This window comes from Sodiomyces alcalophilus (assembly GCF_042370955.1).
Source record: "Sodiomyces alcalophilus JCM 7366 unplaced genomic scaffold ACRALscaffold_2, whole genome shotgun sequence".
Lineage (NCBI taxonomy): Eukaryota > Fungi > Ascomycota > Sordariomycetes > Glomerellales > Plectosphaerellaceae > Sodiomyces > Sodiomyces alcalophilus.
Window position 1 is genome coordinate 3454880 of NW_027263533.1, and position 22972 is coordinate 3477851.

General features: G+C 46.6%; 6 protein-coding genes across 6 annotated transcripts; 3 read left to right on the forward strand and 3 right to left on the reverse strand.

Moving 5' to 3' along the window:
* Positions 1–276: 276 nt before the first annotated feature.
* On the forward strand, positions 277–1046 carry ACRALDRAFT_207530 (uncharacterized protein; the record flags this gene model as incomplete). Its single annotated transcript, XM_071022266.1, has 3 exons — positions 277–394; positions 481–521; positions 897–1046. Coding segments are annotated over 3 exons (309 nt in total), but the record flags the coding sequence as incomplete, so codon positions are not given.
* A 1122-nt stretch (positions 1047–2168) lies between these two features.
* ACRALDRAFT_1061556 (uncharacterized protein) lies at positions 2169–2691 on the reverse strand (the record flags this gene model as incomplete). The annotated part of the gene is made up of 1 exon (XM_071016446.1): positions 2169–2691. A coding segment is annotated over exon 1 (257 nt), but the record flags the coding sequence as incomplete, so codon positions are not given.
* A 71-nt stretch (positions 2692–2762) lies between these two features.
* On the forward strand, positions 2763–3352 carry ACRALDRAFT_1061557 (uncharacterized protein). Its single transcript, XM_071016447.1, has one exon. The coding sequence runs from the start codon at positions 2793–2795 to the stop codon at positions 2997–2999; it is 207 nt and encodes a 68-aa protein (XP_070877382.1). The 5' UTR covers positions 2763–2792; the 3' UTR covers positions 3000–3352.
* Positions 3353–4128: 776 nt separating this feature from the next.
* On the forward strand, positions 4129–4581 carry ACRALDRAFT_2040565 (uncharacterized protein; the record flags this gene model as incomplete). The annotated part of the gene is made up of 1 exon (XM_071021066.1): positions 4129–4581. The coding sequence occupies one exon, from the start codon at positions 4129–4131 to the stop codon at positions 4579–4581; it is 453 nt and encodes a 150-aa protein (XP_070877383.1).
* A 1678-nt stretch (positions 4582–6259) lies between these two features.
* ACRALDRAFT_207533 (uncharacterized protein) lies at positions 6260–11103 on the reverse strand (the record flags this gene model as incomplete). Its single annotated transcript, XM_071022267.1, has 5 exons — positions 6260–6286; positions 6329–6398; positions 6629–6706; positions 6774–6797; positions 11093–11103. 5 exons carry the CDS (start codon positions 11101–11103, stop codon positions 6260–6262), a joined length of 210 nt encoding a protein of 69 aa, XP_070877384.1.
* Positions 11104–20118: 9015 nt separating this feature from the next.
* Positions 20119–21896, reverse strand: ACRALDRAFT_2098461 (uncharacterized protein; the record flags this gene model as incomplete). Its single annotated transcript, XM_071022883.1, has 3 exons — positions 20119–21394; positions 21464–21717; positions 21807–21896. The coding sequence occupies 3 exons, from the start codon at positions 21894–21896 to the stop codon at positions 20119–20121; spliced, it is 1620 nt and encodes a 539-aa protein (XP_070877385.1).
* Positions 21897–22972: the final 1076 nt, after the last annotated feature.

Here is a 22972-nt window from a genome sequence, read left to right on the forward strand (position 1 = left end):
GGGGGGGGGGGGAACAAAGGAGCATGCCACCTTGTCCAACAATTCTCGACTGGCCTGGTTTATTATCTGCCTAATTACCCGGAATACTTCCCTTTCCGCGATCAACTACATAGGTCCTTCTCCTGTCTGCTAAGGTTGGGCTCTTCAGTACATTGTAGATATTACAGCGTACATACAGTAAATGTAACATAGCTATCGTAGGGAGCAGTCGTCGTGCTGGGACAGCCCGCCAGCGGCCGGCTTAATTCACCCTAGAGCCGTTCACACCGCCTAGACAACCGTATCCTTGTCAACGGCGGTATTGGGTTAAACCCCCGCCATCAGCCAGAGGACGGCCAATTACTGACATGCGTGTCCATGGCTAACGGCCCGCAGCTGGGTATGATGGATCATGGTTCAGAAAAGAGAGAAGGGGGGGAAGAGAGGGGTTAGAGAGGGCCTGAGGGATACTCCGTGTGTGTCGCATCAGCCTTCTCCTAGGCTCGTTCTTGCAAAAGGGGAGAAAGAGGGGGGCGTGCGGCGTACAACGTAAGGATAAAGTAGTTGCATGCCGCTTGGGTCGAGGGCCGGGACCAGCACGACTAATGCACAGCGATCCAGTACCGTTGTCGGTCGTTGAACCGGTAATTACAGTACCGAGTACATACAACGTACGACGTTACAACGTAGACGCAATACTACGAGAGGTATACACACATACTAGTCAGCTGTACCATTGGCACGAGTTATAGCCCAGGACAGGACAACTCGGTGTAGGGAGCCTTTAACTCTTAGCGCGAGTTGTTATGAAGTCCCTTTCGAATAACGATTGGAGGAACGACATAGGACGCCGGCGGAGACGAGGATTGGGTTGGCTTAGAAGCTGACTGGGACTGCCTTGACATGATATTTCTCAGCTGGGGCAAAGTACGAGGTCATTTGCTCGGTTTTTGGGGAAGGGTTTGTTATTAGTGTTCTTGTTCTTCTCTCTCCCCAGTCTGACCGTCGGTTTGCCTGAAGGAGGCGGCGTCCAAGCGAGTCGCAGAAACGCAGTTGACACGGACTAAACTACTGGGTGCTATTGGATCACAGACCGACTCGGCACTATCCTTCAGTTCTAGATGCTGCTGACGTTGTGGGTTCTTTTCCCCTCTCACACGCGAGAACTGAAGGAACAGGAGAGTCCACCGAGAGGGAGGGGGTGGGAGTCGGGCACTAGGGGGGATTTGGCGCCCGGCTGATGTGAATTACTGAATAATAGAAGGAAAAAAAAGAGTCAGAGCTTATGCTGTTTAGGTAAGGTTCATTGAGGTAGAACAAAGAAACCCAGAGCCACGGGACCACAAGGACGCCGCTGCATTACGCCTCATGACGACGACCGGCTGTTGCCGAAGCCAGTGTCAAGCGAATCAACGAGCATCAAGGGGTACAGCGCTGTCAAGGTTACGCGAGGGAGAATGAAGAAAAAACGAAGAAGGGCTGGTGGGTTGTGGGGGGAGGGGGAAAGAAATCCAGGAGAAACTGGCGGAAAGGATTTCGGCCAGGCTGGAGACCCCCACGAGGAGATATCGAGTCAATGCCTCATGAGAGTGGCAATAGGCGTCCATGATTGCATGCCGCGGTTGCGAGATGATCTCTCATCGACCCATTTAAAAGATAGGACTTGTGGGTTGAGGGGGATGCAACTGCCCTACCTACTACGTACATACGTTGTACGTACGTCGTACGGTAATCCCAGAGGAGCGGTGTGAAGAAAGACATGTATCTTGGCAGGACAACGCCACGCCCACACAATCAGTGAATATTATCTTGGCTGGGAGGGTCAGGGAGGATAGGGATGGTCTTGTGTGAGAGACCGAGAGGTTTAGTGAATCGTTGACCGAACAGAGAGCGAGAGCCGGTTCCCGGAGAGGGAGTACATATGGAAGGAGCAAGACGATTGGACATGAGCACGTAGATTAGGGCACGGGGGATCCGGGAAACGCATGTCATGCATAGAGTGTGTACGGCCGATCCATCGTGTCGGGTAATACTTGCTGCCCCTTTTCAAAGCTAGATCACGTATGTAACCTATGGGGTGAGGAGAGAAGTGCCCAGGAGCTCGGCCCGTCGAAAGAAAGGGAAATGGGCCCCATAGCACAACGGACACCTCGAGACCCTTGGACCAATGGTTCAAGGATACTTCCGTCGCATCGCTGGGCTGACTCTGGCCTCACGAAGTATTCTCATGGCTTGACGCCCTAGCGCTTGGACAAGAACGCATGCGGGAACGCCGCCACCGGAAGCATCACCGCTCGCTGACCATGCGTTACTAGCGGGACCAGCCATGCGACTCGCATCGCAAGCAGTAGTGTATGTACTAGGGGGTAAGGTGACGCGACCAACGATATCCGAGGAAAGGAACGGGAAGGGCCAGATGGCGCGGACTGAGGGGGGCGGGTGGAGGGCTGGAAGAGCCCGACGACTGGTCGGGATCCGTTGCGAGATTTTCCCTGGCGGCATGGCCGCGTCGTCTCGAGTAGTGCTGGGCTGGCGCGGCGCCATTCCCTCGCTCCTACACATGGAAGGAGCGGTCTGCTCCAGTATTTGACCGACTTGTCCGTTTTCCCGGGCGGGAAATCCCTTCCTATCCAGGGAAAACCTACAACGTAAGTCTCGGGGTGTGAGCCTAGGACTCCTAGGTCAGTTCTGTAACTCGGGGGCCCGAGGGGTGTTGCTAGACGGTGGAAACAGGGATGTGGAACCCGGTGGCAACAACGTGGTTCTCCCCTGAACAACTAGTATGGAATGTAGAGGAATCTTTCGGTGACCAGATGCCAGACCAGGCGGCGTTGGGGGGGATCCGAGGGACCTATTCGCAAGAAGGGATGACTTTGTCGGCTGACAACGCGGGGCAGAGGAAGATTCAACGACAAATGCCCGGAGACATCCGAGTCAGTTTATCGTATCGAATCCGTCCTAGTCAGGTCAGATCGAAGGCCACGGTGGGACGGTATCTGAAGGAGTCCGTATGGTCGTGAACGGTCTGTTGTTGCGCCGGATTTGGTTGGACTTTGGACTATCAGAGTCCAAACTTGAATGGACGAGAACGGAATCCTGTGGTCCCCTATCAAACTGGATTTCGGAAGGATAGTGTTAATAGTAACAGCCAGACCTGTTAATCATTGTCACTTAGTTGGAGCGTCAAGTGAGGACGATTTGGCAAGATTCTCTTTCGAGTTGCGGATGCATTAAGGCTAGAATCAACCTCGTACTGTTTATAGGTAGGTAAAGAGTGAAGACAGAGGCAAGACAAAGAAGGAGATAAAGAAGGAGATGACACGTGCTCTCATATATGTACTTACGAAAAGAACCTACCTACTGTATAAGGTAGAAGAGAAAGAGTTGCCCAAATGCTATGTGTACAACGTACGGAGTAGGTACTGAAACATCCTACTGAATCCGTTCAATGTCGAGGTAGAAGTACCACTGCAACAAAGGAAAATTTAAAGTTCTACGAAGTAGAGGGTCAACGACTTGCGTCATCTATCTGGTAACAGTGTTCTTGTTGTCTCGGTCCCCCAGTACTCAGTACGTTTGTTTGATCTGGAGAGTAATGCAAAGAAATCTACGAGGGAGAACGGAGGCATCCTCCGAACAAACCGCCTTCGTCTTCTGCTGCTTCCGCAACACCGAGTACGTTGAATCGCCGATCCTCCCTTTTATCCTCTTCCTCTCGTCTTGCTCCTGCGGCCTGACTCCCTATCCAACCAGGTGCGAGCTGTTAGAACGTCTCCCTCTGCGGAGAGTTCGCCAGAAGACGGAGTCCAAGACGTCACGTCCACTGTCGATGAGCCATCAATTCGTCGTCGTCCCTTTGGCTTCCGAGTTACGACGATGCATTCCGAAGAATCGTTGAGACACGAGACGAATCTCCCGGTTGCTCTCCCCTATTCTCGCTACACTCCTATCCGATCAAGAGACACAGCCCTTAAGATGTCTCAGACCAGCCGTTGGCACCTCGGTTGACTCCAAGACTCGTGGTATGTCCAGCTTCCCGACGTGTGTTGTACAATGCTTCGCGCATGGCTCCATGTCTAAGATTCGGTCGATTGGTGCTCAGGTATAATACCTACTTGTGCTCGCCATGTTCCTGTATTGTCTCCGATGATGCGGTCATTCCCGCCGCGCGATGTCTCGCCTCTCCTATCGGAATTCCATCGAAATCCATCTGGACAAGTCGAAATCGACCATGGCGAACAGCCAGAAAGCGGACGACATCGATATAGTCCATTGCGTGTCCCTGGAACGACTCCGGGACGTTGCCAAACACTCCCTGCTGCACAGCCTTTCCCCATCTGGTGGCTCTCGACGCCCACTATTTCTGGACAATACGTCAGGCACATCAGGAATCCTCTCCAAGCCATCGTTCGCTCGTCGAGAATCAAGATGGAAGCATCCGAAGCTTCTCAAGTTCCTGAGGACTATGTCAACAAGCCTCGTTTCCACAAGTCAGCTGATCATGGAGTCCCAGGACTTACTAGGTATCGGTCTGACGATATTATCGTGGTGGCGAGGTTCGAATCTCGTATAACCACGTCCGAAAACATTCCAGGGCTCTAATCCCTTCGAACGTCCTGAAACCAGACGGGTACTTCTTTCCCAGATCCGGCTACCGGACGCGGTTATCTCCTATCCTCCCTGGCATGCCGTCATAAGTTCAGCAGTTCAGAACAATCATGCCTTGCATTATTTTGGGGGCTCTTCGTCGGTGCAGTAATAGGTAAGGCGTCGTCACAGGTCTGGCAATGACTTGCCCAGCATTCTCCTAAAATCCTCCGTTCGGGCAGGCGAACAATGCGGGAAGTCGGGTATTTAGAACATCACGGCGGTCAGTCACCCAATCAACTAAAACACCTACTGTGTCTCAGATGGTTTGGAAGGGTGGTGGGATTCTTTTGCTGTACCGTTGAACTGACGCTTGAGTGGTGCCAAAAGGTCTCCCAGAAATGCAAGTCACCAGGTCCGACAACACAACAGGTATTCAGTCGTCGACGTTCGAAGGCTTTTGGCCTGAATAACTTTCGAAGGAGAAGGCGAAGAAGACTAAAAGAAACGTAAACGGAAGTAAGAACAAGAATATCTGACCCTGCAAAGGGTTAGGGTTACACAACATGACCCACGCAGAAGAGGGAGTGAAGCATGCAAGGGACACATCGAGCGGTCTTATCTGAGGCCCCTCGATCTTGAACTGCAACTCTCACTTGTCGATATCCAACGGATTACAATATGCATCTCTTGCACAGTCGGGACGACCTAGGCTTGTGGTATGCTCCAAGTCTACATTCTTTGTCCTGCGGCCTGCGGGCCCTGTCAACACAAGTCCGCGGTTCTCTTTCCAAACAGGACACTAAAGGGATAAGAAGAAGCGTTGTAACTATATCATAATAAATACCTGTCCTATACGCAGCTGCCTTCTCGTCTTGACAGTCATCAACTGCTTGGCCGTGTAAGTAGAACGGAGTTGCTATGCTAACTACGGTCCAGATGATGCTCCGGGTTTGCTGGGACTATTTGTTCTCCCTAGTTTGGTGGACTGACAGGACTATTCAAGAGACACCCAACTTGCTTATCAGACTGGCAGTCACGGTGCGCTTGGGCAGTTAAGCGGCAGTTTATACGTCTCCTTGGAACGGCATATAGGAGAGTAACTATGTCTGACAAGCTTCCCGCCAGTCGTGTGTCACATTCCAGCTGTAGGCTGTCAAGACTAACAGTCTATCCACCCTTCGTCTGGGTTACATTGGCATCATATGCGACTAACAATTAATGCCAGGTTCGTGTCGTTTTACTTGCCCTTTTTATTCTTTTAGTGGTTTACGAAGCCACCCGTCCTCTGTGTCTTCAGGCAACCATTACTTGGCTTCCAGGGATTCAGGAGAACTATACAATTGGTATTTCAACCGGATGGCAGGGTATCACCTTTCTAGGGAGAACCGACCCCCTTGCAACGCGAATCAGTATTCGACTACCCGACGACCGCATTATCCAACCCTGTTTTGGGATAAAATTCTAGCGCATCTGATTAGTTCTAGAGGCGAGGAGCGCGTGTTTGAAGTCTAGTGCTGCTGGGAAAATCCAAGACCGACGGCTGGCGTTGTTGTTTGTTGTCTGTATGTCTCGAAGTGCGGAGGAATGTGTGGACAAGCGCAAGACCCCAGGCTACCAACACCGCCATCCACAGAAAGACGACATAAGTAGAACTTAACATGGAAAATATTTTAAGTATAACCCCATTCCCCTACCACATCGAATACAAATTGGTTGTCTACGCCGTGCGTGGGACATCGTTCGCTAGAGGAGCCAGTACACCACTCTCTCGCAATAACAATGGGAACAACCATATGATCCATTTGATCCATCTCAATAGCTCCGACAGACTGTTTTCAGAGTAAAATATCGCCAAGTTGATTATGTATTGATCCGGTGCCTCGCCGAACTCAATGGGTCCTCCTCATGTCGTTGAGGCTTACCGATCACCGAGAATTCATCGCTTGTAAAGTCGGTGAGGTACGGGGTACGAAGGGAATTGAGTTGCTCACAAATTGGTTACGTACACGGGGGATTGTGGGACAGGTCTGTGGGGCATTTCGTGTTTCGTACCTAGGACTTGGCAGGACAGGCTGGCCATGTGGCCAACCGGGATTCCCCGACGCTAGCGAAAGCGAGCGAGTTACTGGCAAAGTACCTGTCAGGCATTTATGCCCAAAGACCCCGTAAGCCCGATGGGTTATATTCGCAGAGCCACGTCACACACTGCTCCGAATACGGCGGTACTTCTATTGGATGTATCACAGTGTTATTTCCCCTCTTTTGCCTATATATTTGATATCGTAGACTGGTACTCTTTTATAGTCTGTAATGAATATAAGTCACACTTTGTACGATATTAGTGTTCTGATAGTTATGAGCCCGGCGCTCTAGTAAACGCCTCTATTCCGGTCGATCCAACAGTTCTAGGCTCTATGCCTCTCTCTTTTAAAGCCCTCTTTTTAAAGCTCTACGATAGAGCCTCTCTTTTTAAGTCCTGCTCTATTACGGATAGAATCGTCCACTAGCCCGTCCGCCTGCCTATTATTACTAACCTCTTTAACCGCCTTTATCTATTCCTCCTCCTCCTTCTCCTTCTCCTTCTCCTACTCTATCTAATTAACTACCCGTCCACGCCGTCATAATAACTTCTATTATACTAACCTCCTCTAAGGACTAGCACTAATAGTATCTGCGTATAATAGAAGTCGCTCTTTCTAATAAGGTTACGAAGCTCGTGGATCCGGGTCTTAATAATAAGAAACGCCCGGAACGCCTCTAAAAGGTTAACCCTCCTGCCGTAAGCAAAAACGACGGCGATTAGGATTAAAAGTATAAGCTATAGCTCTTCGCCTATAACGAATATAAGCAGGAAAAGGCCGCGATAAAGGCCGTTCTGGATTATATTACCACTACTATAGACCGGAGCCTCGCGGAGTCCTTCGCCGGTAAAGACGACCTAAAGGAAATCCTATAAATCCTAAAGGCACGCCTTAAGCCTACTAACGCTGCCTAGAGGTTACTTATTAAGCGCCGTTAGGACGATTATATATAATCTATTAGGAAGATACCTTATTAACGCTAGCTTAACGACTTCCGTAAGTTATATAAAGAGGCAAAGACGTATTAGGTTCGCGCGATCGATTCGAAGATAGACTAGCTTAACGGATTTTTTAACGCGATCGGATTAATTTCCCCGGAGTAGTCGGAAGCCCGGTTTTCTATAATATTAACGGAAAAAGACGAGGCTAAATTACCGGATATCGAGAGCGTCGTTAACGAATATACTACCTGGTTATGTTATAGGCACCCTTTACGTTTAGATCGGAAGCCGGGATCGTTATTATTCTATATAGCCACGTTCCTAGGAAAAGATAAAGAAGGTTAGTAACCAGATCGTTAATCGGATTAAAAGGATCGATAGTAGGGTCAGGGTACTAAGAGGGAATTTATCTACGATTACCGTATAGCCTGGAAGACCCGAAGCTACTATAAGCTAATTTAGACCTGCCCGAATATTAACCCGGCCCGAAAAGGGAAAACCTTTAAGTTATCTAAGGAGACGGAAGAACGCTATAACCGGATTATCGCTAGCTAGGATAACGATTATTAAAAGAGGTTCCAGAGTAACCTTAAAAGGGACGCCGAAAGTAAGGGAAATAAGGGTTAATAGAAGTTACCCTTAAAAGACCCTTCTAAGGATTTATCTAATTTCGTGGCCACCGGGGGCGCCGGTTCTTCGGCCTCGGATTCGGACGATAGAACCGGATCGTATAGTATATACAGCTTTTTATTAACCGGAGCCGTAGACGGACCCTTTAAAAACAAGCTATTAGTTAATTCCGGCACTATAAGGCATATCACTAATAAGCGTTACCTTTTAGAAGATTACCGGCCCGCGGAAAAGCATATAACGTTTAATACCGGCGGAGGAGAGTCGGATCCGGTTACCGGATTCGGAACTATAAGGCTATAAGTTAAAGATCGGGATCGTTAGCCTTATACGCTGATTTTAAAGGATATAGCGTATATTAAGGGATATCCTATAACCCTTATATCAGCCCTCCGCCTACTTCTAACAGGATCGCTTATTACCGGTAGATAGGCGTTAGAAATCAAGGAAAAAGGTAGGACCGTTACCCTGCCTTTAAAGAACGTAGGAGGTTAGTTTACCCTATAACTAACGGAACAATAAAGCTTTTTTAATAGCTTGAGAGCCCCGATTATAAGCGTCGCCGACGCTCGTTTATAGCATAAGCGGCTAGGCCACGTAAGCGCCGACGCCCTTAAATATATTATGACCGCCTATATAGGCGGTGCCGTCTCTAGAGGGGATTTTCCCCTTATAATAGAGTGCGAGAGCTGCTCCGGTAGTAAAGCCCGGAGGCTAATATCACGAAGGCTACTAAACCACCGTCCCACACACCCTTAGCAGCGTGTAGATATCGACCTGTTCTCTAACAACGAGTCCTTTAACGGGCTTATAAAGCTAATGCTATACCACTGCCCCTATACGCACTTTATCATAGGGGACTTCCTAAAGAACCTTAAGTCAGCCTTTCTATCGGTGACGTCCTTCGAGCTATGAACGGCACGGTAGTATCACTGCCCTATTATAGTGATACGCCTGGATAATGAACGAGCTCTTCAGAGTAACCTTGATAACTGGGCGTACGCCAGAGGGATCCTGATCGAGAGGTCGTTACCTAATACGGCCGCATAGAACGCCGGAGCGGAACGGCACGGAGCTATTATATACGCTATAGCCCGGGCCCTCGCCATCGCCTCCGGCTTCTAGTAAGATATATAGCCGGAGATCGTCGCCGCCGCGATATATCTATATAATCTGATTCCACGCCGGGACCTTAGGTGGAAGTCGCTAAAGGGTTATATAGATAAGTAGGTTAATAAGATAGGTATTAAACGTATCACTAGCACCCTATTAATCGGTTACCTAAAGAGGTACGGTTACCGTGCCTATCTATTAACTGCTAACTATTAGCGTGGCCGCCGGAAGAATAAGAAGCTCGCGGAAAGGGCTTATATCGGTTACTTAATCGGTTACGAAAGCACTAATATATATCGGATTTAGGTGCTAAAGCTTAGAAGGGTCCTGCGTATAAGAGACGTTAGCTTTAACGAAAAGATCCTGTATAAGGACCATAACGTGGACCCACCTATTGCGATGGAGCTTTTTAAAGAGCTTAATCTGCCTGACGATGCCGAAAAGGACGCCCTTACGTCTATTAGCGTGATACCGGTCTTCGATTAATTTATAGTGTTATAGCAGAATACGACGATAGAGTCGTTCCAGGATATTAGAAGGCCGGAATAGCTTAAAGCAATTAAGAGAGCTAGAGTAGCTATTAAAGCAGTTGAATAGGTTAAAGAAGAAGAGGTTAAAGCAGCTATTAAAGTAATAGAAAATTCGACTCCCTCGCCTAATTCTGGGGGGGTGGATAAGTCATAGCGATCGCAGCCGCCTAAAACGGTAGCTATAGTGGCTACCCGGGTTACTTCTTCCACTATAGCAGCCACTACCGCCCGAGCTAAGGGCTCGGCTAAAACGCCTATAACGCCGGCCATAATTACTGCTATAATTACCTCTAAAACCTCTCCCAAAACAACGCCCTCTTTATCTTCCCCTCCTATAATAACGCCTCTAGCTTTACGTTAATTAACGCCTACAGCAGCTATTCCACCGGCTGCTATAACAGCTGCCCACTAGCCGGATCCTCCGGTCAAGCCTCTAGCTCCTATAACGTTAGTAGTAACCGCCGCCGCTGCCTCTAACGATAACTCCGATAACTCCGATAATAACGATAACTCGGATAAAGACTCTTTTGATTTAGACGACTCTAACGATACTATTACGCCTACCGCCGGCGCCGCTGCTAGCACCACTACGGCTATAGGTTTATTATCCCCTAATCAGTTAGTTCTAGAGGATAAAATAACGACTACCGCCACGGCTACCGTAACGGTAGCCCTAAGCCCTTCTTCTAAGGCAGCTGCTTAATAACTGCCACCACCGGCTAGCCCTTTATCTTCGACGGCTACTATAGCGGGTGCCCTATCTTTAGAGCCTTTAGCGCCGGCTACCACGCCGGCAGCCTCCACTTAGCCGTAACGTAACCGCCGGCCACCGTAACGATACGCCGACTCTGCCTTCCTTTATCTTAACCGCTTTGATATACCAAAGAAGCCGCTGCTACGCCGCGATATACCCGAAGAGCCGTCTAATTAGAGCCAGATAATAAGGTCTCTATATAGGACGTAGTGGGTTATAGCCGCCTCTAAAGAGGTATAGGCTCTTATTAAGATAGGCACGTTTAAGGCAGTAAAATAGCATACTGCCGTTCCGAGCCGCCCTTTAGATCTAATATAGGTATTTAAATATAAGGTTAATCTATCTAGCTACGTTACTAAATTTAAGGCACGCCTCTGCGTTCAAGGTGATTAATAGCCTTAAAATCACCTTAACGCCTACGCCTCTACCCTAGCCGGCAGGACCTTTAAAACGCTTATATAAGCGGCTAGTCACGAGTTATTCATAGAGTGAGGCCGAATAATTGAATTATCTAAAGCTAAGGAGAAAAGAAGGAAAGGGGAAAACTCTATAGGTGCCTACGACCTAAATATAATATCGCGGCGACCTACTAGGAGTATACTATAATTAGTTAGAAGATCCGGTGCTCTACCGGATTATCTTTATAGGGTTAGCCCGTAATATTACCCCCTCCCCCCTCAGTAAGTCGTTAATCTTCGGTATAGGTTTATAGAGCGTTATTATTTAATCGAATAACGCCTCTTTATTAATTAAATAATAACCCTTAGTGGCTTTTTAATCCTAAATAACCTCTCTATTCGTTAAAGAGCGCTCGAGGTAGGCCTTTATAGTTATACGATTAATTAATATATTATATACGGCTATTATTATTATTTATAGACGGGTTATAGGATTATTCCTTTTATATAAGGAACCGATATACGTACCTTCCCTAACCGTATAACTCGTTTATTAATAATACTAACTTTACCGTTACTTCCGTTATCCTGTTTTTTCTTCTTTTTTTTAATAATATCCTTTACTATTAATAGTATATTTTCTATCGCCTACCACCCTTTCGCACGCCGTTTTATCGTTCTAACCCCTTATCTCTCTCTTTAGAAGATATTTAAGTTTTTAGGATTATCTCCGGCCCCTAAGGTACGTTTCCTGTTCTTCCTAAGAGCTTCGCGCGATATTTACTAACTTATATATATAATATAGGGGGCTAATAATAATAATAATAATAATACCGGTAAGGAGGCACCTGCTCCCGCCCCGGCTAGCAAGGAGATTACTTCTCCTGCCTTGGCTATAGACCGCCGCGCCTAGCTAGCCCGAGCCGCTAAGGCTAAGGGTAAGCGTTCCGCGGGTAAAGCTTTTATAGTGGTTAAGAGCCCCGCGAAGCGCGCTTATGGAATAAAATATCCTCCTAGAGGGACCCGTTCGGTCTTCTGCTACTCTTACGTGAAGGCTATTACGAATAGCCAGGATAGGCGGCGCTACCGCGATTAGTCGGGACCCGGAGTAAGGATACCTGATCCTAAGTATTATAATTACTCGAAGGGCGGTTATAGGTGTGTTCCTCCTCTGCCTAGGATAATTAATCCGTTAGTAATACTCCTAGAGGCGGCGAAGGTAGTTAACGATAACCCCTTTTATAGCCCTAAGGCGACGGAGGCGCTTATAGCGGCTTATTTAGCCTTTTAGAAGGCGTCCGGGGTTTTAAAAAAGACCTTTAGTATTTTATAGGAGGATAAGCCTATCTCGATACTTATTAACTCGGGTACCGGTAGGCCTTGCTTATCGGTATAAGCCACCGCCTCCCCCCCCTATAGGGACTCTTATATTATAATAGGTGGACCTATACCTATCACGGCGCCTCCTATTATCGTTACGCCTATTCCTAGCGTAACGATTACCTTTATAGGGGTAAAAGGCCTACGCTGGCTTAACCGGTTCTTATAGGTGGTTAAGAATATTATAGGGGTTATTCGTGTTAAGGTAAAGGACGTCGAGTCCTTTAAGGGAAAGAAGAAGGATAGGCAGGCTAAGGTTATAGCGTCTATATTATCTCCTGTTATCGCTAAAAGCGTTAACGGTCGCGAGGACGCTTATAATAACGTTAATCTCGATACCTAAACCCGGTAGCTAGGGGCGGGGCTTATCCGCCCCGACTTAATTAATATAGATAGCTTTACTATTATCCTAACCTTTACTTAACCCTTACTGCCTTTCCTATAACTCTTTTTCTTCTTATACCGTTCGCGTAGTCCGTTATTAACTTTAATTAGGCTATACTTCTTTTCGTAGTGGTCTAGGGCGGTTAATTCTTATAGGGACTCTATCGGTTCCTAAGATATCTAGGCGTATCCTTCCTACTTTACTAACGCCTCTCTCCTTACGCCCCTGCCTACCCTCCTATTCCTAGCGTATAAGATTTCCTTTACTATCTATTCGTCTTCTTCGAGGCCGTTATAAATTAGTCCGGGTTAGGGGTTATATAGAATTTAACTAGGAAGCGGGTCTTCGCTTATATATCGTAGGAGGTCTATATAAAACCTCGGGTATACGTTTAAAGGCATATTTAGTTTTATAACGTGCGGGTTAATAACCTTAGTAACCCTATACTTTTAGTATAGCTAGCTTAACTTATATAACGGTCTTAGGGTAAAGTAGTTCGCGAGTAAGAGCTATATAAGGTCGCCTTTATAAAGGCGTTTACCGGGGATACGATACTTATTCGCCGACTCTTCCTATTATAGCTACGTGGCCGCTATTAAGGCTTAGGCGAACTCTATAGCTTCTTAGAGATAGCGAAGCAGGTTATAGGCTACAAACTCCTAAGTATCGCTGCTTAGTTCCTTATAGATCTAGATCGGGTCGATATAGTATCCGTGTTTAAGGAAGAACGGGCTTATCTTAGTAGTAAAGCTTTCTTAGTTATTTAACGCTAATTAGGCGGCGGGTAATAACCTATCCTAATTATCTTAGGCGTAGTAGACAAAGGCTTAGAGGTATGCCTATACTTCTTAGTTCGCTTATTCGGTGGCTTTATCGGTCTAGGGGTAATACGTAGTGCTTAATCGTTATTCGATTTTAGCTAATTAATAGAAGTATCGCTAAAAGCGACTTATTTAGTTAAAACCTCTATTATTTACGATTAAGCGAGGTATACTATAGAACCGAAAGTGATAGTATAGGAACCGTTCGGTATAAGCTTCCGCCTTTATAAAGTCTATCGCTTTAAGGGTAATAGCCTTTATAAGTCGATCGGTTATAACCTATAAGTATTTATACTTTTTCTCCTTAGCGGGGGGCAGATCCGTTATAAAGTCTATTAATAGGTCGCTCCTTATTCGTTTAGGAATCGGGAGTGGTTTTAAGAGTCCTTATCGAGCGTTCCGCCACGTATAGCTCTAGTTATAAACGTTATAGTTATATATAAACCTGCGTACGTCTTGGTTTATTCCCGGCTAGAAGAAGCGTCTCGCTATAAGGGTAATTATATTATCTTATCCCGGGTAACCTCTAATCGTAGAGTCGTGTATAGATTAGATTACTTATATTCGTAACGTGCTCCCTTCTTAGGCTCCTAGTACCTATAAGCGATCTCGGAATATTAGTAGTCCTTATAAGGTGATCCTGTATTTAGTAATCTAGGCTCGGAGACCTAACAAGGGGGAAAACTATCGATCGCCTTTAGATACGGCTTATATAGCTTAGCGATACTAGTTATCTTTTTTTATTATAGCGTCCTATAGCCGTTATAATTCGTTGTTAGCTTTAAATACTTATAGGTATTCGCGAAGGAGGCGGATCTTTAGGGGAATTAAGGTCTTAGGGATTAACTATATATATCGCGCCTATTCCTGTTTATCGGAGAAGTCCTTCGGTTCGTCTTATTCTCTTCGCGAGAGAGCGTTAGTAGTATAGTTATCGGCACACTTACGGTATTCTAGTATAAAGTCGAATTAGGCGAGCTCGCCGGCCTATCGGCTTTATCTCTTATTAAGTATCTTCTTTATTATAAAGTATTCTAGGGCCTTATAGTCGGATAGGATTATAAAGCGACTATAACTTAGGAGCTCTGCTTTTTAATATATTATATAACTTATAATCGCTAATATCTCCTTATTATAGATAGGGTAGTTATACTTAGCTCCTATAAGTCGCCTCGAGTAATAGGCGACTATATAACGATATCCTTATTTATCTTCTTAAACTAATACACCTCCTAGTACGGATCCTAAGTAGTTAGTTTTTATAAAGGTCTTATTACTTAAGACCTATTATCGTAGGATCGGTTCCTCCTAGAACCTCTTCTTAACCTCTTCGAAGGCCGCTTATTTATTAGGACCCTAGGAGAATACTCGATCCTTTTTTATTAGTCTTATTAGGGCGGACGTGATATAGGCGAAGTTCTCCACGAATATACGGTAATAGTTTATAAAGCCTAGAAAGCTTTAGACTCCCTTTACCGAGGTCGGGGCTTTCTATTCTCGGATCGCCTTTAGTTTATCGGGGTCGTATAAAACGCCCTAGCCGGCGGTAACTATAAACCCTAAGTACTTCACGGTCTTCACGCTAAACTCGTACTTTACTAGGTTAAGCGTTAATCCTGCGTCGCTTAGCGATTATAGTACCAGGTTAACCTTTTTCTTATAGTCGCGGAGGGATCCGCTTAAGTAAATTAGGATATTATTAATATATATATAGTAATAAAGTCGTTAAGGTAGCGTTATAACGTCTTATTAATATATCGTTAAAAGGACGCGGGGGCGCCACTAAGTCTAAAGGGGTATACTAACTATTTAAATAAGCCGAATTAAGTTCGGAACGCTATCTTCGCTTTATAGCTAGCGGCTATTCGGATCTTATAGAACGTAATAACTATATCGAGCTTTATAAATTACTTAGCTCGCTTTAGGTTTCGGAGTATCTCCGTGATTAGTAGGAGAGGATAGCGGTCTTTTTAGGTAATCGTATTTAAGGCATAGTAGTTATAACAGAATTATAACCCTCCTCTTAGCTTCTTTATAAATAAAACTAAAGCTTTAGCGGCGAAGCTATTAGGTTATATAAACCCCTTATCGATAAGGTCGGTAAGGGTCTTCCGTAAGACTAAGAGTTCCTTTTTAGATATATTATAAAAAGGGCCCTAGGGTAATTCTAGCTTCTTACCGTCGGGCCCTTATATAAGGTTTACTTTATAGTTAACCCTAGGTTAATAAGGGGGAAGGCGGTTTACTTATAAGTCGGAGAATAAGTCCGGAAATCGTTATAGTATCTCTTCTAGGATATACTTCCGGGGGTCGACTAGGGACTTACCTTAAAGGGCCTTATCGATATCCTTAATACTAATAGCGTAAAGCGCGAGTTCCTCTTTACCGAACCGTTATCTCCTTTATAATCGCTATATAATACCGGCGAATACTAACCCGGTCACCACTTAAGCTCCACGGATAGCTCTAATATTATCGGGTTCTTCTTCGCCTTAGAGTTAGACATCTATCCGGGCTACTCTATAATAAAGGCGATATCTTTTCGTGTAATAAGTAATATCGTTATATTCTATCTATAGTTTCCCTAAGAATATATTATAATCTAATCCTAGTATTATATAAGCGAATAGTCGTTATATATATCCACTGATCTTAAGATCGTATATAGCGATACCGGAACTCTTCGTGGACCCTATAGTATCGGAGAACCCCGAGAGGGGTCTTTTAGTCTTATCGACTAATAGGAGGCGGAGGGACTTTATAAGATATTTACTTATAGCTATATAATAGTTATATCTAGTATCTATAAAAGCGGTAATTAACTTTTTATTAATCCGCGCTTATATAAGAGCTAAATAACTACTACGCGACTATAATATAAACTCTTTCTAATCCCTCTATTCTTTTATAGTAGGCTTTAGTGCCTGTTTTTATACTAAAGCTATTCTTTTTCCGAGTCTTTATCGTTATCCGTGACTCCCGTATAGATCGTCTTATTATCCGAGGCTACTAAGACTTTCGCTACGCGGTTCTCTTTATAATCCTCGGCGTCTTTTTTCTTTAAGCGGTATCTTCTAGTAAGGTATCCTTTCTTTCCGTAATTATAGCACTCTCTTATCTCTTTTTTCTTAGTCTATACTTAATTAACTCCTCCTATCTTTATATCGCCGTCGTGATTATAAGCGTAACTATTATTATTACTATTACGTGGCGCTTAGCCGAACTATAGCCTTATAGCGAGGGCTTTAAGTCTCTAAGCGATGCTTTATATTTCGGTTACTTAAGCGTAATAATTATTTAGTAGTTTCGTGGTAATAAGGGCGGCGCGGAGGCGATTACTAAGAGCTCCCTCTAGGAACGTGATCTTTATAATATTATCCTATTAACCTCCCCTAGCGATAATAAGCTATTATTCGAAACCGGGTATAAAGCTTCTAAACGCTTAGTTTTTACGCTAGCGTAACGTTCTTAGGGCGTTAGCCGCGCGGGGTTATTTATTCACGTTTTTATATATACGGTTAAGGTAATTAAGGAAGTCTTCGGGGTCGTATTAATTATTAGTTCCGCCTATAGCCTAGAAGGAGGCGATAACGCGGCGGGGAGCTTTATCTAAGTAGGCGTTAATAAAATACCACTTCTCGTAAGCGTTTTAGAAGAGATATTAATCGAGTAGGAGCTTTTCGCGAATCTCGGATAACTAGCTCGCGTACTCGGAGCGTTTACTATTAAACTTCTAGGGTAATAGAAGTGCTTTAGTCCTAAGGTTCGGAATAGGCGTTATATCGGGTATAGGCGTAGTAATAGGCGGCTAAGGGCCCTATATAGTCTTTTCCGATAGTATAGCGAGATAAGGCGTGGTTATACGTTATTAGTTTTATATCGCCTATAATAGCTAGTTAATAGCGTTCTGTTATTCTTAGATCTGGGTGGTTAAGGTCGCGACTTAAGTCTATAGAGGGTTAATAATCTCCCTCCTCTACTCCGTAGCCTTAGGCGACTCGCCCGCTAGGCGTGACGGAGCGCCGGGAGGTGGATCGAAGTAATAGTCTATCTTTATTAGCGTAGCGTATAGGTTTCGCTAAGCTTTAGATATATAAGCGGCTAGTTATAAGTTATTTATAAAGTAAGGCCGAATAATTAAATTATCTAAAGCTAAGGAGAAAAGAAGGAAAGGGGAAAACTCTATAGGTGCCTACGACCTAAATATAATATCGCGGCGACCTACTAGGAGTATACTATGATTAGTCGGAAGATCCGGTGCTCTACCGGATTATCTCCACGGGGTTAGCCCGTAACAGCTTATAGCTATTACTACCTACTTTGATTTAGAGACCCGCTAACTTAATACCGTTAACGCGTTTATAAACGCCCGCCTTAATAAAGAGGTCTACGTTAAAGACCCGCCGGGATAGAATATCTTATAAGCCGCGGCATATATCACTAATAAGGCCGGATTAGAACCGTTTTTAAGCCTCCTACGCCTATCGAACCGTGGAATTAACCGGCTACGCCGGGCCCTATATAGGCTACGCCGATCGCCGAAGCTATAGCACCAGGAGCTCTCTTTTATTTTAGGTAAGTGCGGTCTTACGTAGTTAAAGGAGGACGATTACGTCTTCTAAAGCGATAAGCTGCTTATATTCTTTTACGTTAATAATATAGTGCTGCTATATCGAAAAGAGCATATTAACGCCGCCGAAGATCTAATTAAGCAGCTATAGGAACGCTTCTAGATCCGGGATTTAGGTCCTATTAAGTGGTTCCTTAGTATTAGGGTTATAAGGGATCGTTAACGCCGAAAGCTATAGTTATTACTTAATAACTATATCACCGAAAAGATAAAGGCGTTAAATATTATTACTAGCCAGAGGGTCACCACGCCGCTTACCTTTCCTGATACGTTAGAACCGAACAGCTCGTAGGCGTTAGAAGACTCTATCCACCTATATCTTTAAAAAGTCGGATCGATTAATTACGCCGCCTATTAAATAAGGCCGGATATCGTAAAGGCTGCTTCTAGATTAGCCGAATTCGCCACTAATCTATCCGGTCAGCACCACGAAGCCGCTAACAGGTGCCTTAAGTACCTCGACTCAACGAGGTCCCTCTGCCTATCCTTTAGGCCACGAGATTCCGATAAAACCCTAGCCAAATACGCCCTCTTTTATATAAGCGACGCCGCCTTTAGGGACGATCGTAAGACTCGGTATAGCTCCCAGGGATATATAACTATGCTTTTTAGAGGCCCTATCGACTAGAAGGCGAATAAGTAAACGAGTGTTATTATATTAAGCACCGAAGCAGAGCTCGTAGCTCTAAGCGCCGCCGCCCGGTAGTATATCGCGACGCTACGATTAATAAAGGACCTAACGTTAGCCTTTAAGGTTAACCCTATTACTATCTATTACGATAATAACTAGACCCGTTAGCTACTAGAAAGCCCGCGCCTATAGGTAACGTCGAAATTAAAGCATCTTGATATCCAGGCCCTATAGATCCGGTAGATTATATAACGCCGGGAGATCGTGATTAATTAGATCGCGACTAATAAGATAGTCAGCGATAGGATAATAAAGGCGTTACCGCCGTAAAAGCACGCTATGTTCGTTAAGATGCTTAGGATAGAAAAGAGCCCTGCCGGCTTAGTTTAAGCGGATCGACTACTATCGACTTAAGGGTGGTTTGGATTAGATTACGATCGTAATCGCGATCGTTAAATTGACTATAATTATGTGATAATTATCACGTTGTTTTTAGGGTCAATTTAACCGCTATTTTAGGATCACAACAAGGCACGAGCTGTTTAACAAGCCGTTAACCTTTGGATTAATATCTAGGCTCAAATACCCTAGATTTTAAGCTTTAATTCGATCAGAACCGTCAGGATTAATCCTGCGGCTCTAGGGGGGGGTGTCAGGCATTTATGCCCAAAGACCCCGTAAGCCCGATGGGTTATATTCGCAGAGCCACGTCATACACTGCTCCGAATACGGCGGTACTTCTATTAGATGTATCACAGTGTCATTTCCCCTCTTTTACCTATATATTTAACATCGTAGACTGGTACTCTTTCATAGTCTGCAATGAACACAAGTCACACTTCGTACGATATTAGTATTCTGACAGTACCACTAATGTATTCGTACACATGGTACGTACATACGTCTATAGCGGGATGATAGCTACGGTAATAATAAGCGACTATCATGCGGTAGCTCGTTGGGAATTTCGGAGATTGTACCCCTTGAAGCGATCAGATGGTGCAGCTCTGCCAGTACTGCTGAAAGATGTCGAGGAACCTACTTCATAATGCGAAGGAGGTCCGTACGAAGCACTACTTTCAAAACCACCTCCTCTATATCTATCTATTTGATAGGTAATCCAGGGCGACGATATCATGCGCCAAGAACGCCATTCGGTACCGTTGATGCATTCGAATGATGGACAGGAGAGTGGTCTGGCATGAAAGTGATTAATGACGGAGTGTGAAGGGTTCATTGGCAAGGCTTAGACCGTTTACGAGTTGTCGGCGCTCGTGATGGATCCTTCGGGGGTTGACGACGCGGATCTCATTTCGACAAGGCCCAGCTCGGTGAGTCTCAAGTGGTTGCCCTCGTCGTATCGTTCCGCAACGAAGCAACGTTCTGCATAGATGCCCTTCTCGTTTTGCTCGCGCCAGGCCGTACTGAAACGGCGAGCCATGACGTGGCGCCAGCCGCCCACGGTAATGGTGATGCGGGACCAGGGCGCCACAGGCAACAGTCCCTTTCTTGCCTGCGCCGGGCCGTGAACCCACTCTTCGGCCGCTTGCTCCTTGCAGCGACGGAGGAAGATTAGCATCTGGAGGACGGCGCTGTGGTCGGGGTCCGCGTCCGGGTCAATGTCGTCGAGCGGGTTAACGACCGTCTGGACGTGGAGGGTGAGATGGCGGAGGCTGCGAAAGGTACAGACGGCACGGAGGAAGCTAACCGGTTCGCAGAGGGCCGTATCCATGTCGAGCTCGAGCGTGTGCACGTAAGGGAGGTGCCGGCCGAGAGTGGCAACGTCAGGCGGGGAGAGCGTGGGGCAGCGGTAGTACTCGTCCCTAAAGCCGACGTGGTCTCGGAAGCGGAGGACGCGCAGGGACGAGGAGTGGACAAGGATGGCGTCGATGGGAAAGGAGCGGACGTGGCAGGTAATGCTCAGGGTGTGAAGAGCGCGGATGTGGTACTTGACGAGGAGGTGGAGGCCCCTCGTTGCTTGCTGGCGATTATCAACCCGAAGATGGGCGCTGTAGTCTTCGCAATGGAGGCGCCGCAGGTTGGCCAGATCTGCCGGGTCGACCGAGGACAGAAATTTGAAGATGGGGACGAGATCCAGGTCCAGAGACCTGAGGTTGGAAAAGTCCCAATGAGCCGCCGTCTCGTCTTTCGCATGGTCCCAGTCGTAGGACCGCAAGACGAGGTGCTTGAACGGGGGCAGCCGCTCGCCCGGCCGAAACTTGAAGCTGGTTCCCTGGCCCCTTCCCTCGTAGTGGAAAGTCTCCAGACGCCTCGACAGTAGGAGGAGGCGCTTAAGAGAGTGGAGGTTCGTAATGAGAGGCGGGGCTGGACTGGCCATCTTCAAGGTGACGAGGAGATCGGCCGGAATGGTTCGGACGTACGTATCCTGCTGTTGGATGTCGAACTCGCAGAGCGGCAGATTTTCGACGTGTAGTCTGATTCGCCGCAGGTCATTGCGGTGGCAATCGAGGAGGTCGAACGGGAGCCAGAACCTGTTGCCGTGGTCGTAATCGGCGTCGGTGTACTGCCACCTGAAAGAAGGAGGCGTGAGAGGAATACCCAGTAGGTCGGAGGGAGTAAAGCGGCTCTCTGCATCATACCGCACAGAGAGCAGGCTTCGGGCCGTGTCCAACACCTTATTAATGCCCGAAGGGTCAAGATAGGTGCGGATGACTACGTGGCGGGTGTGGGCAGCGATATTCGAGAATAGCCCGGGATAGCGTGACTCGGCGTCGGGCGACACGATGTTCTTGTTCAAGTGCAGGACACGGAACAGAATGGGAGTAGCGATAGCCTCTAGCCTCGCACAAAGGCATCGAGCCACGGCTACAGACCTAGCATCGACATCGCGAAGCTGCGGATGGGGAGAAGGGTCAGCCAATTTTTTTTTTTTTGTTTGACCACAACAAAACTTTCGCAAACTTGGCCATTGCTATCACTCACATGTTCGATGATAAGAGCAAGGAGCTCAGGGCTCAGGTCGCTTAGCGACCATCTTGGCGAAGAACCTTGAAGAGAGGATGAGGTTGCCATTCGCCAATGAGGGGAGAAGGCCAAAGAGCAAAGGAGACGTGGGCTACGACGGTTCCTTCATGGAGGTATGGAAGAGAAGAAAGAGAGAAAGTACTGGGAGGGCTGATTGACAGCACAGCTGGAGAGAGAGCTAGGGATAGGGCTGGGTGTATCCATCATATGATTTTGGGGAAGTACTTATATAAGATCGAAGGGTGGGATAATGAGTAGCGAGACCATCCATCAGCCCGGCGCGGGAGGCGCTAAGCTAATTGAGGCGAATGTCACGAGTGAATAACAGAAAGGGACAGGAAAGCAGTGATAGGGTCGAAGATGACGGGCTGGGACCTTGCGCGTAGAATGGATTCATACTCACCGAAAGTGGACCCAATAGACGACGGGGTGGGGGAAACTTCGAAGCCCTGCGCAAGAGGGGGCCGCTTTGCCTTGGGGGAATATAAGGGAGGCCTTGTTGAAGTGTTATCATCAAGGACGAAGGAGACAAGGGGCAGGGTGGGTTCGTGGGAAGTAAAAGGGTCTACTGTGTATGTATGTATTTACCTATGAATGGGCGATATTGGTGGCACTGGGCGGCGGTAAAGCGCGCATCCGCATGCGCGAAGCAAGCAGACCCATTGTGTATTGTGTACCACGAAGGTACCCCCGGGAGCGGAGATTGCGATTCGGCCGATTAGGGAGCTCAGCAGTCAGGGAGTTGTTGTATCATGCGGCACGGGATAGAAGCCAGGATGAGGCAGGCATGTTCCCCAATTTTGAGCTGACAAGTGTCGAAAAGCAAAGGATAGATAGACAAGCGCGAGGGCAGAGTTAGGCGTGTCGACCGAAGAGTTTGATGAGACGGACGATCGGATGAACAGGTAGGTATAAGGCCGAGTGACACTATAAAGTAATGTGGACGGACGAAGGGCGGAAGGTCGTTGGTCGTTCGCAAAGATGTCCATATAAGGAAATAAGCGACCCGAAGGAAGTTTACGTTGTAGTGCCTGTTGGCCAATCAATTTCTCCGTAGTTCAGCGAGGCAACGACAAATTGGCTTATCGAGACTTCAAGACGCCAAAAATCACGATATGCAACCT